This window comes from Alligator mississippiensis, chromosome 8, assembly GCF_030867095.1.
Source record: "Alligator mississippiensis isolate rAllMis1 chromosome 8, rAllMis1, whole genome shotgun sequence".
Taxonomy (NCBI): Eukaryota; Metazoa; Chordata; order Crocodylia; family Alligatoridae; genus Alligator; species Alligator mississippiensis.
In genome coordinates this window covers 31,895,159-31,908,358 of record NC_081831.1, presented here as the reverse complement: position 1 = coordinate 31,908,358, position 13,200 = coordinate 31,895,159, and the positions used below count along the sequence as shown (strand labels likewise).

Genomic DNA, 13,200 nt, shown 5'->3' with positions numbered 1-13,200 from the left:
ATACAATTTTAAAATCTGTTCAAACAATAGCCTCTTGCTATGGTGGTGTAGGAAAAACACACAATAGTATCTACAGGCAACAGATTGGGGGTCTCGTAACTGTTTCAGCTGAAAAGCAGTGTTGGTAGCATTCTTGTTTAAAAACAACATAACATTTTGAGGAAAGAGAGTGCTGTTTGGGGGTCACTGTATGAGTCAAAAAATTTTCTGCGGTTCCAATCCTCCAGGTAAACAGCCAGCCAGTGTTCTCCGGGTTGATTATGTAGGTGCGTGTTGACCACCAAGCTCAGGGGCCTTTTAGACAGTCGAGTCTTAGGAAGCCAGTCGCAGGGGAAAACGTCTAAGAAAGTTTCTTTGGCATAAGGGTCTGAGGATAAAACCCTGACGAGCTGTTCGGTGTCCATCTTCACATGTAGTCAAACAGGACATTTCTCCTCTGATTTATTTCTATGACGATGTCAAAGACCCCGTACACAATCATGTTAACCGTGGTGGGCAAAGCTGCAGCAAAGCGTATTTCTGCTCTCAGGTTCCCGATTTTAATCAGCGAATAATGATCAGCACACTCCAGGTCAGGAGACAGGTCAAAGGCAAATAAGGTGTACTCCAGAGCAAACTCCTCACGGATGATTATCAGGGCCCGGTCTTTCGTATGTTTACCAGCTATCTGTACCAACTGCGTGTATTCTCTCACGCAGTTACCATTTTCAAAATCTGGTTGTAGGGGCTTTGTTGGGGTTTGTTCTCCATTGACGTAGAGGGCCACAAAATTAATATTGTAATGTTTAAAGTTAAAGGGGTTCTTAGCATAATTACTGCTAAAGGCATCGTTACCCACGAACCCGATGACGATGAGTTTGGGCAACTGCCCCAGAAACAGATTCTCCTGGTTGCTGACTCAGCTGCCAGCAGGAATGCTAAACACTTTCATACCCATGCGGTCTACGGGGTATTTAGCATTGGCCGTAAGCAAGGCCTCCATGTGGGCCAGTCAGACGCCCAGGGCTACCTTCACTTTTTTCACAAAAAGTGAGGCAGATGTGATTTTCAGTTTACATGGGCCAGCCACTGTGGTGCCCATCAAGCAGAAGGCATCTTTGCTGCATGTCAGCTTAATTTTCACATCCACGCCATTCAGCAACAGTTTTTCTTGAAAAAACAAATCGCTATGGAGATGACCAAGCAGCTCTATCTTTTTGCTCCAGTCTGTCAGGTTTGCCCATCTTCAAACCCCCTTAAAATTGCCATCCTGTGCTACTGTTTCATGATGCCCGGGGGTATCTTTGTAAAACAGGTCAGCAGAAAATTGGGTGGCAAGGGTGTCATCACTGTAGTTGAGAACCAATTTGATGAAGGCTCGGTAAGGGTAACAGCTGTTGCTCTGGCTTATGAGATGGTCTCCCAGAGTGACATCCAGCTGACTGAAGACAGAGGCTAGCGGGTAATTCACCAGACCCACCGCTGCCCCAGCATCAAGATCAGTTCCATCGCCTTTTACAATCTTGCAGCAAAGGTACAGCAGCGTGTTGTTCAAATCCATGTAATCTTCGCCATTCCCAGCTATGAAAAAGTCAAAGAGGCTGGACTCAGTAACAGCCAAGAGTGGGGGGATCTCAACATACAGGCTTTTCTCAATGCAGGTCTGCGTAGGGGCTATTTGAAACACATCCAGTTCAGATTTGGCGCTATCTTCAGACCCGCAGCGAACAAAGGCCATGGCAGTTAAAATATATTTCTGTTTCCTCCAGGAGAGCACCCCTTCTTTCTCCCAGGCTGCTGCTTGGTTTTTCACGTCTGGCTGCCCCGTCGACTTACCCTCTTCTTTTTAAGGTGTTGAGGAGGTCCTGCACGTCCAGAGTCTGATGCATCTCTCTTTCTTTTAAGGCTCTTTCTTTGAATTTACATGAGGTCAGACACCTCCTACTTTGCCGGCTTGACCACCTTATCTAGGACAGCTCAGGAGATGTAACTGATCACATCTTTGGCTATGTTTTGTGCTGCATTTTTAGCATGGGGCTTAATAATCTCCAGACCCCTTCTCAAAAGTGGAACGGCTTTTCTAAAGAGGCTGCAAAATATGCCTCCCATGCCCGCCCCGTACATCACGGGCACCCCCTGATATCCAGGAAGACCATACCCAGCCTGGGCTTTATAATAATGTCTGTACAGATTAGGGTCCCCATAGATTTTTACCATCATCTTCGTACTTTTACTTATTTTAAAATCTCAAAGTCTTCTGGGGGCATAGGTGAAGCTTAACGATCTCCTTACCAAAGCAAAATGAGATGTGTTTGTTCTGATCTGTCTTTATTTCAATGCTGATTGTGTCGATCTGGTGCTGACTGATGGGGACATAATGCGGGTTGTCATATGTGATGGTGACAAACATGTTGTTGCTCCCACAGACAGGGACACAGCGTAGCAAAGGTACCAAAAACTCCCTGACAAGCTGATGTTCCACAATGTCCGTGTAGACATACAGCGAATTGAACTCACCGGTAATATCAGCTGGGAAGGGTGTTTTTTTAACAGAGACCCCGGGTAGCATTCCCAAAATATAGGCTAGCTCACCATGCGTATAAAAACCATAAGAGTTATCTTTGGATTTAAGTCTCACTTTCCCGAACGCTTGGTCATAGTGCATAACTAATTCGGGCAGAGTAGGATTGGTGGTAATTGTGTTGTTCATAAGATCCAGTATCTCTGTGATGGTTGTATAATACCCCCGACGCAGGATGTACCCCTATTTTTTAGTCCCAGAAATGATTTTGAAAGGGGTGTCTTTGTTGATGTTGTTCCAGCTGTGCGGGTATTGTATTTCTACTAACCCTATCTCCCCTTCCCCAGCAGATCCAGAGGTTTAACGAGATGTATGGTAAAGCTCGAGCTGGTGTTCTACGGCAAAATGCTGGTGCAAGCATTTCTGGGCAAAGCGATGTAAAAGTTGCCATCACACATCTCGGCCTTCTGACTGAGGTATCCCTATACGTTACAAACTTGGGAGGCTTCCACCCAGCTGTTAAATTTAGACGGCCACCCCAACCATTTCACCAACAACCGCTTCTTACTTACCTTTCCTTTCGTTGCTAGAACTTTTTCAACCCTGTAAACTCAGTCCTGTTTGGGGTTCACTTTTTGTAGTTCTTCAGGGTAGAAAGAACCTTTGATAGGTTCATCTTTGTAATCTTTTAGGTGGTACACAGGTGTCTGCATGCGTCTAAGGACTTCATCCACTATGAAAATCTCATCGGTGAATGTTTGTTCATAACCTTTTTCAAACCTCCCCTTGGTCCTAGACACCCTCACCTGGTCTCCTTTTCTAAACACAGGCGCTGCTAGTTTTATTTTGAAATAGTCACCGTACACGGCTTTCCACACCTGTGGAGAGTTTGCGAAGTTCACGTCAACAGGCCTGGGGCAGATAGTTCTGTGAAAACTGTGGTTGTAGCTCTTTATAAACTCTGGTAACACATCAATGTAGCGAAAGGTGTTGCGGGCTATAAAATACATCCACGTCTTTGATTTTAATATTCTGCTAAACCTCTCTACCACCGCTGCTTTCACTTCACTATTCGTCACAAAATGGTGAATATTATACTGTTTTAACAGCTTGCTTAAAGACTTATTTAAAAATTATTTTCCCCGATCAGTCTGTAATTTTCAAGGTACACAGCCCTCTGTAAAAATGGTTTTAAAGGCCCGAGCTATTTCACTGCCTGACTGGTCTTTTAAACCCATGGCCCAGGCATACTTTGATAATATGTCTATCTCTGTTAAGATGAACTTAACCCCACGATTGTGCTTGGAAAACTGCTGCATATCCACCAAATCTGCCTGCCATTGCGCATCAATATCTGAAACAGCAGTCTTGTTTCTTTTAAAACATCTTCTTGCCGGTTTGTGAAAGCCAGGCAGCCACCCCGCTTCTGTTCAGAACCTTATTCTGCCTTTCGGTGGCTTCAAAAAGCATGTTCACCCCACCAAAACTGCCAGCTTCACCAGGAGAGTAATAAACTTCCTTTAACATAGCCTCCTGTGTAAACATGTCTGGTAACCATTTCCCCAACACCCACCCCATGCTAACACCTGTGTGGTGCATTCAAATGCTTGAGGACAAATTTAAACCATGGCACAAAGATACCATCTTCCAAATCCTCAGCGTCTGCTTCAGGGGCCTGGGCATTAGGTCATAACTGCACTACGTGATCTAGGGCGGTTCTTGCAGCATGAGGGGTTGGGCTTTGGGGTCTGTATGGACTGTCTTCTGATGCCATGGACCATGAGGTGTTGGTGTCACACACCACGTGACTGGGGGTGGGGGTGGAGTTGCTGATGTCACAAACCACGTGACTGGTGTGGGGGCGGAGTTGCTTATGTCACACACCATGTGACTGGGATCAGGGGGAGGGGCTGCTGATGTCATGCACCACATGACAGGGGTCAAGGGCGGGGCTGGTGACATCACATGCCATACAAGGGGAAATGGGTCGGTGAAGGGGGGCGGGACATCCAGTCCCACCCACCTGCCATATCTACATTGAAGGGGAGTGAGCCTATATACTACTCTGGAGGGGAACCATTTAAACAATACATGTTTACTGATGATATTTTGAACAAAGTCATTCCCCTGAATTGGTGGAAATCGTTAGCCAGGCACCTTGAAACAGAGTCCCTTCAGATGCTAAGCCAACTTTTCACAGCAGTAGCTTCCCTTGCAGGCACAGAGAGAATATTTTCATCGTTTGTTATTATTCACTCAAAGCTAAGAAATTGACCGGGAGTTGAAAAAGCAGGAAACTCCTATTTCTGTTTTAGTCCATTAAAAAAAATGACAGTGGGAGTGAGGAAAATGAGATTAAATTGTAGAAGTTTTAAGGACAGCGTACATTTAGTGTTGTGATGACTTATCTGTTAGAGTTAATAAAATTTGAATATAAAAAAAATGTTTAAAGACATGTTGTAAAATGTTGTATTGAATTGTAAATTACCATGTTTTAGCGATCACATTTGTGCCATTGTTTAAAAAATATGTAAAGAAGAATCAGTGGGTAACATGATTTTAAATCAATGATTTAAAGCAGGGTTATCTCTTGGAGATTTAAACCATAATGTCAATCAATGATTTAAATCACCTTGATTTAAATCAATCAACCCTGGCTCAGCATGAACAGGTCCCTCTCTCCACTTGCAGACTTCCACCGTCCACTTCCACTGTCCCTCTCTCACTTGCAGACTTGAGCATTTAAGGTCTAGGAAGTTATAATTCAGAGGTTGTGCCCCTAATTCCCATGCTCAATAGCTACTGATGCCCCTTTCCTCCAAGAATTTGTTCAAACCCTTTTTCTTTAAACTGGCTAAACTGTCAGCTTCTACAACATCTGTTGGCAATGAATTCCACACTTTTATTATACATGGGGTGAAAAAGAACTTCCTTTTGTTAGTTTTAAGTTTATTACCTACTACTTTCATTTTGTGACCCCTAGTTCTTGTATTGTGAGTGACAGCAAATAATAAATCCTTATTTACTTTCTCATTGCCATTTAGTATTTTGTAAACCCTTGTAATGTCCATTCCCAAGAGTCTCTTTTCTAAATTAAATAGATCTAGTGTGGCAAAGTAGGAACTCCCTGACCAGCCACAGTGCTAGTCTCCCACCTGCCTCTGGGTATGCCACCCGCCTTTCTCACCTGCCATGCCTTATTGTTCAAAAATTAAGGTTTTAATTAGGCAGGAGGCTGCCCTTCAGATGCCCTGCTTTTCAGGGCCTATGTATGCAGCTCCAACTTCCCATATACTGCATCCCAAGCCTCGCAGATGTTTCTGACAGCTGTGTACGGCTCCAGCCTGAGGCCAGGCTTAACTCATCCCAGTGTAAGTATCATCTGGCTTTCTTTTGGTCTACTTTCCATTGTTTTTGATTTGCAGCATGCATTTGTTCTGTGCCTCTAATATGGTGTTCCTGAGCAAATCCCACACTCTTTCCCCATTCTCCACTTCCTGAGGGGCCCCTTTTAAAGTCTGTCTAACTAGCTTCCTCATTTTAGTGTAGTCTCCCTTGTTAAAGTTAAAGGGGACTTTTGGTGGGCTTTTAAAGTTAAAGGGCGATATAGTTAAAGGCAACTCCCCACCTGGGGCAGCATTGTGGTAGCTATTTTTGCACCCCATCCCTCCCACAAAGGTGGCACACAGGGCTGCTGCCCTGGTCATTTCCCACCTCTTTTATGCTACTAGGGCTCCCCATGTGGCGGGGGAATGATAGCAGTGTTAGTTGTCATGGCTCTAGTAGCAATTAATGTCTCTACTGCTCCCTCATTGCCAAATTTACACACCCATGAAGATCCTATGGGTCAGGCGACACAGCTGCATGTTGAGCATCACTGGTCCAGAACTTTTTCCCCCAGTGAAAGCACTGCATGTTTAGCTAGGTCCATTGTGGAAACATTCCTCAGAAGTGTTAGCTACCAAAAGGTGGAGTTCTTCATCTACAAAAGGCATTACATCATTAAGGCCTGCTTGGCCTCTCCAATGAACCAGGAATATTAGGATAACAAGAACTGATGGGAACACCTACATTCTCCCCAGTGTGTCTCACTTGCAGGGTCCACATAGAAATTATTTATGAAATGAATCAGAGACTGTTCCGTGAAAATTGAATGTTGGTAACCTTAGTTAAGATATTGTACTATACAAATGGAAAGCATTTAAGACCACAAAGGGACATCCCAGCTGGACAGACTGCTGCCACAGAGTAGACATCCCTAAATTGTTAAAAGATAAATGATGATTCATAATCTTGAAAGATGGGTGCAAGAATATCCTTGAAGTACTTGGGAAATACCCTTTTTGGCCTTGTTCTCTGGGGGACAAGATATGAGTTTGGGAATTTGTCTCAGGGAGCTTATAAATTCCAGTTTGATTTCTGTGCATCCTTGAATCATATCTCTAGTGTTTAGGAGGGACTATGCGGCCTGGAATGGCAGGGAAATTAAGGTCTATTGACAACAGAATAACATTAACCTAGCAAATTAACAGAGACTTCCTGAAAGAACTACTGGTTTGTTAATCAGCTATCAGTTCCACCAAATGATCTGAGAGAAGCAGGGGTGAACCGATGATTGCAGCTTGGCTGAAGCATGAAGTGTCATGACAGAATTCATGACTAAATATGTGTTTGTAAGCACAGATGACCAGAATATAAATCTTGCCAAGAGGGGAGATGTAACAAAAGACTCCTGTACTCCCTGGAAGATAGCGATTATGATCTAACATACTTTCTAGCGTCAGTGCCATGTGAGCAGCAAGACCTGGAGGCCAATCCCTGGATTGGGATAAAAGCCAGAGTTAGAAGAGGTAAGCAGAGGGCAAAGGATGAGCTGGATCAAGAAGCCAGAAAGTCAAGAGGTGAGCAAGGTCCATAGGCAATCTGATTCAGGAAACCAGGAGACCAAGAGAGCAAAGTCTACGAGCAAGCCAAGTAAGGGACAAAGGAGGTCAAGAAGCGTGTTTACCAGATGCAGTCTAGAAATCCAGAAGAGCCTGGCTGCCCAGACACTTCCTGCTCATCTGCCTTGTCTTATATATATGGGTCTAACCCAACTCAAGGAGGCAGCCAGCTGATTTTGCAGGCAGATCATGGGGCTGGCTGTCCTTTTCAAGGGCTTACTGTGGCCAGGGAATCCCCATGCCTCTGATTGGCCAAGGGGCCCCAATGACCCTGCTTTCCACTGTTGACTGATAGAAAGGTCTGTATGTCATATGGCCCTACCCCTCACCAATGGTTGCCGGAGAGGGGTGGGTCACAACACCAGCAAGGGGCGGGGGCAACAGTCATCTTGTCTGCTCATCTTTTTGCTGGCATCTTCCCTCCATCCTTCCCCCAGGCAGGCTATGCAGCCTGGAAGGCTGCTGGCTCCCACTGGGGAGCCTGCATTTTATTTTTTAGTAAGTTTTTTTTTTCCCCCTCCATGGATTTTGCAGACATCACCTGATTTCCTCAAAATCCACACAATCGTGATTTGGTAAGTCCATACGTAAATGGAAGTGTACAATTAGGTGACAGGAGCTAGCCACTCAGATATCTAGGAGTTGGCAGAGACTCTGGCACTGATGCGGGCTGTAGGCAGGCCTCATCCAACCTTTGAAAACAGTAGCAGCTTGGCAGGTTGATATAGATAGCTCTGTTGGTCAGGCAAAGGCTCTGGGTTCATGGCTGCAGACCTGATATCTAGATCCACAAAGGTCACAAAACTGATACAGGATCTTGCATGCAAATATTTGGTATTTCTCTGTACAGCTCTCATTATTTCTTTATAAATAATATATGTGTATGTCTTTAAAGAATCTACATATTCCTTGCTTATGCTGTCACACAGTACCTGAAGAGTGAAACTGTAAACCAAAGGATATATTAAACGATGTTAGCAAAGAGAATGGACAGTGAACAAAAAAGTCCTGTTCACTTTTGCATTATCTTATACATTTCTTAACTGCAATATAAACAAACATGGGGTGGATAATGGAAATAAAAACTTGGAAGTAGCACTTACATTTTTTCTTTTTCATAATCTATACATTCAACTTTCTCAGAGCCTTCTGGAAGAGGAAGTAAGGTCTTGCCATTTACTTGACCAACAATCATGAAAATATTACTTTTTAGGCTGTGGACATGACGCATAATGTCTTGTGATACCACATGTGGCCAGCTGTGGTGGTTCTTCTTGTTGCCTAGGATTGGTGCTACTACCTGTAATATAAATCATTAGAGTAGGTAAAAAATAAAGAAAAAACAGCTAAATGGGACTGTGCAGCTCACAGGTTTTAGAGGCTTTCATTAGTCAAACATAACTCTGGATCCAGTCCAGGGCAAAATAACCAAAGAACACCAAGGGCTATTCCACTGCTAGTGTAAAAGGAGGGGAGGGAAGGGCTTCAGCCTATATGACAGTGGGTTTCACAGATCAATGACCTATTTTTCTTGACTGCACGGTGTCTTTTGAGAATTTCCCCAAAAGTGTCTAGGGCCTTTGCAGAAAGCTATGGTCTGTTTGATTTAGGTCAGAGGTGATCCAATGGGAACATACTTGTTATGCAGCCAAGGAAATATGAAGGGCTGGCATAGAGCTGGAAGGGTCAGCTCTGCAACTGCCTTGGCAGCCTACTGAGCATGGATGGGTCTAGGTGGGTCCTACAGCCCCTTTGCATTCACTGGCCCTGGCAGAACTTCACTCCACTTTGCACAGGCAACATCAACAACCATGCAGACATGACCTGAGCTGCCCTGTGCAGAAGGGGGAACCTCCCTGAAGGAATCCTGATCGATTCCCCCTGAGACTGTTGGTCCTTCTATTTCCAACGTGTTTTGCAATATAGGAAAATCCAGTCACAAAGGACACTTTGTGAAAAACAATTCAGGTGATTAAAGGACAAGTGTAAAACTCAAACCCTCAAATTCACAAAATACAGCACAACACCATTAACCTACATTTTTTCCCTTCTCACACACATTCAGATACTTAAAAACACCTGCTCTTCATTCCCTTGGCAAATCAACTCACCTTAGTTACAACCACCAGGGTCATACTAAGATACCATTAACTCTTCCCTTTACAGAATGCCAGGAAACAATGTACATGTCTTCTAATCAAAAAAAAATGTCCAAATTCAAGTAAGCAGTAGAGATAATAACTAGTTTGACAATGTACATTTGGGATTTGAAATCCAGTGGCTTGATGTCTTAATATAAAAATAACGTCTCCAAAACACTAACAGCCACAACTCCCTCTTTATAAACTTCCATCACACCAATTTCTCATTTTAAACTCTAATACAGTAGTGCTCCACACACTGCGATCAGGGCCCCAGGACCCTATGCCACCTCTGTCCAGTGATGTATGCCAGGATCAAAGCCCCAGGACCCCACACTGCCTCTACCTGGGCCCGCATGCTGAAATCAGTGTCCTGGGACCTGTGCTGCCTCCGGCAGACTCTATGTGGCAAAATCAGGGCCCAGAACTCTGCATCACCTCTACCCAGACCTGCATGTGGGGATTGAGATTTGAAGGCCCACATCACATCCCCTCACCTCTGCATGCCGTGACTGAGCTATGTGCCACCCTGGACACCAGATCTAGCATACAGAGCCATGGCCTGTGGAGCTCAATGGGGACGTAGATATGTGGGAAGCCCTTGGGGTGGATGAAAAGACACCAGGGGCCAGACCTGACCCATAGGCCAGGACTGAACACCAGTGCTCCAACAGAATACACAAAAAATGAATGTTTTATGTATAACACATTCACTAAGTCAAATATGTGTCAGGAAAAAACAGTAGTGGCATTTTTTACTTCACAATATTAACAGAAAAGACACTGGTTCTTTCCCCCTAGAAAGGTCAGGAATCAGGGCAGCAGGCAGGATTCAGCCCCTACCTGGCCCTGCTTAAATTAGACCTGATTGCCAATGGCCTAACCACCCCCAGTGGACCCCAGTTAGAAGTGCGGGTGTGGCTGCTGTTATACAAGCAGCTGAACTCTCAATATTCCTCAGGCTATTTAATAGGACAGATGGATCTGTCTAGCCCCTGGATGCTAGGCATTGTTTGAATCTTTGTTCTTTGCTCTTAGCTTCTAGGTCTGGCTCCTTGTTGCTAGCCCCAGACTCAACCCAGGTCTATAGTTCCTAGACCCTTGCTTTCTGATGGCCACTTCCATGTTCCTGTTAACTGTGACCTTGTGGCTTTAGTTTGGCGACTGCCCATGTCCTCATCCTTTAAGCTACAGTTCCCTCTCCAGACCTCCTGGTTAGTGACTCCAGTCCGGATCCCTCCTTCCTGTTCCTGAAACCCCGGCTTGTGACTTTGTGTTGGTGACTGCCAGTGTCTTGGCCCTGTGCAGACCTCAGCCTCCTCTTCTGACTCTAGTTTGAAACTTTGCTTTCCTGACCTTGCCGGCTACTAACACCCTGGCTCATAACCAGGGATCCAGGTTTTCCAATTCCCATGGAAAAATGCAGATTTTCTCCTTTAAAGGAGAAAAAGCCAGGGAACAGCGGGTCTCGTCCTGCAAGCTGGCAGACTACGAGGAGGATGAACACTGGTCACAGCAGAGGAGGTGTATGCACATGGCCAGCAATACAGTCAGGCAGCATGGTAAAGAGCAGCTTCCACAGCCCCCTGCAGGTACGTCTATGGGGGAAGGGAGGGCATAAGTGATGTGGGAGGGGGAGGACAAAACCGTCATTACCTGGATGTGATGGCCATGGATGTAATGAAGAAAGGCTTTCTAGTTCCTCTGATGGCTTTCAGCTCAAGTACGTTTATTTAAAAGATTTTCTCCTGATGCAACCCCATGACCCAAACCTGACAATGGTCTGTGTGTGCTCCACAGCTGACCCAAAATATACCCATCACTAAACGAACTGTAGGTTGTGAGGGTTGAAAGGGCATTCACTGGCAAGCACTGCTTGCAAGCCAGGAAGGCTATGGTGTAACGAAGGTCCATCACTTTCATTCCCAGGCGCCGGTACCGGTCCAAGTCATAGACCAACTGTGCCCAGATTTGCATGCCTCTGGGGTGTAACCTGCCTTGCTGTTTGCACAATCTAACTGACATTCTTGGGTGCTTCTCCAACGTGAGCATCAGACTTTTCACAGTGAGAAATCAATCCATCACTATTGGGAGAAGAACGCTCTAAAGGACTGGGGTTCAGTCCAGAAACTTAACTGGGGTCAGCGCTGATTTCTGGTAATTCACTTGGAGGCCAAGAGTCTGGACGAGGTCTAGGACAGGGGAGGCAACCCCCTCCCCCCGCACCTATTGCAGAGGCACCTGGCTTGGCAGGCGCGGCTCGGGGTGTGGGGCCTGGCCAAGCTGCGAGGGTGACCGAAACTGCCTGGCGTAGGCAAGGCGGCTCATGAGGGAGGTCTGCAAGGTAGGTGGCAGGTACTCCTGCCCAGCCGCCCCCGCGGGACAAACGGGACCTAGCCCGCGCGGGCGGGCTGGCGGGCGGGCAGCCCCACAGCCTGCAGGGGAGGGGCCTGGAGGCGGCGCAGCCCCGCCTAGTCGGAGGGCCCCGCCCCGCGGGAAGCCCCCGGCCGGCCCTCACCTCCTCCAGCAGCGCGGCGCAGTGCTCCAGCAGGGCGGCGGGCAGGTCGCCGCACAGCAGCTGGCCGGGGGCGGGCGGCGCGTTCAGCGGGCCCGGGCTCGTCCGCAGGAAGAAGAGCGCCTTGGCGCGGCCGGCGTCGGGGGGCAGGCGGGAGCCGAGTGCCAGCTGCCCCGCGGGGCCGGGCCACACCAGCAGCAGCGGCGGCGCCGCCCGGTCCAGGAAACCCCGCAGCAGCGGCTCCGCCTCGGGGCTGCCGGCGCAGCGCTCCCAGCGCTCGGGCTTCAGCCGCAGGCTCCGGGCCACGCGCTCCCCGAGCAGCCGGACCCGGGGGTCCCAGCCGAGGGCGCCGGCCCGGGTGGAGCCCGCCTCGTCCTCCGAGCCGCCCATGGCGCCGCCGCCAGCTCGCGCTCGCGCCGCTGTGCAGCTGCCGCCGTTGCTCTGGAGACGCGACGCGACGCGACACGGGGGCGGGGCGGGCCGAGGCAGCCCGAGCTCGCGGGCCCCGGGGCTGGCGGGGGGGGCGGGCAGGCTGCTTGCCGCGGCCCAGGCCCCGGGGCGGGGCTTCGGGCCGCCACCTCCGAGCTGCCGCGCCGGAGGGGGAGCGCGCCCGCACGGCCCCGGGGAAGGGCCGTATCCTGGCCTCGAAGTGCCCCGAGGTTTCTTTTCTTTCAAAGCTCCCAGGCCAGCTCGACCCCTGCTGCCTCCTTTCTAGCCGGCAGGGAGCCGGCCCCGTGGACGTCATCCATCCCCACCCGCGTCCCTGCCGCCCCCACTGCTCCTGTCGCCCTAGAGCTGCCTGTCAACGGAACCAGGACCCACGCTCCTCCGCTGCTTCACCGCTGTCTGTAAGGTCAGATTAGGAACCTTAACCTCAGCCTTTCAGGAAACAAAGTGTGGTCTGACCACTTGGGCCCTTGCCCAGGCCTGAGGCAAGGACGGTGGCAGGGAAGGCATTTTTCAGGTTTTGCATTTGAACACTTGCCTCACTTTCTTCCAGCTGTGAAGTTGGCCCAATAAAAGACATTGCCTAAAAAAACCCTTTCCTCTGGCCTAATTCCTGAACCATCCCAGTGTCGTTCTAGCACAACCTTCTTCCAT

General features: G+C 47.9%; 1 protein-coding gene across 1 annotated transcript in view; it reads right to left on the bottom strand.

The window, feature by feature from the left end:
* Nucleotides 1-12,686, bottom strand: part of DNAH9 (dynein axonemal heavy chain 9) — a 515,733-nt gene extending 503,047 nt beyond the window's left edge. The window contains exons 1-2 of the mRNA XM_059732606.1: nucleotides 12,103-12,686; nucleotides 8,547-8,743 (exon numbers count right to left, since the gene is read on the bottom strand). Of these exons, the coding sequence (XP_059588589.1) occupies nucleotides 8,547-8,743; nucleotides 12,103-12,489 (584 nt within the window). The 5' untranslated portion in view covers nucleotides 12,490-12,686. The remainder of the gene's footprint in view (nucleotides 1-8,546; nucleotides 8,744-12,102) is intronic.
* Nucleotides 12,687-13,200: the final 514 nt, after the last annotated feature.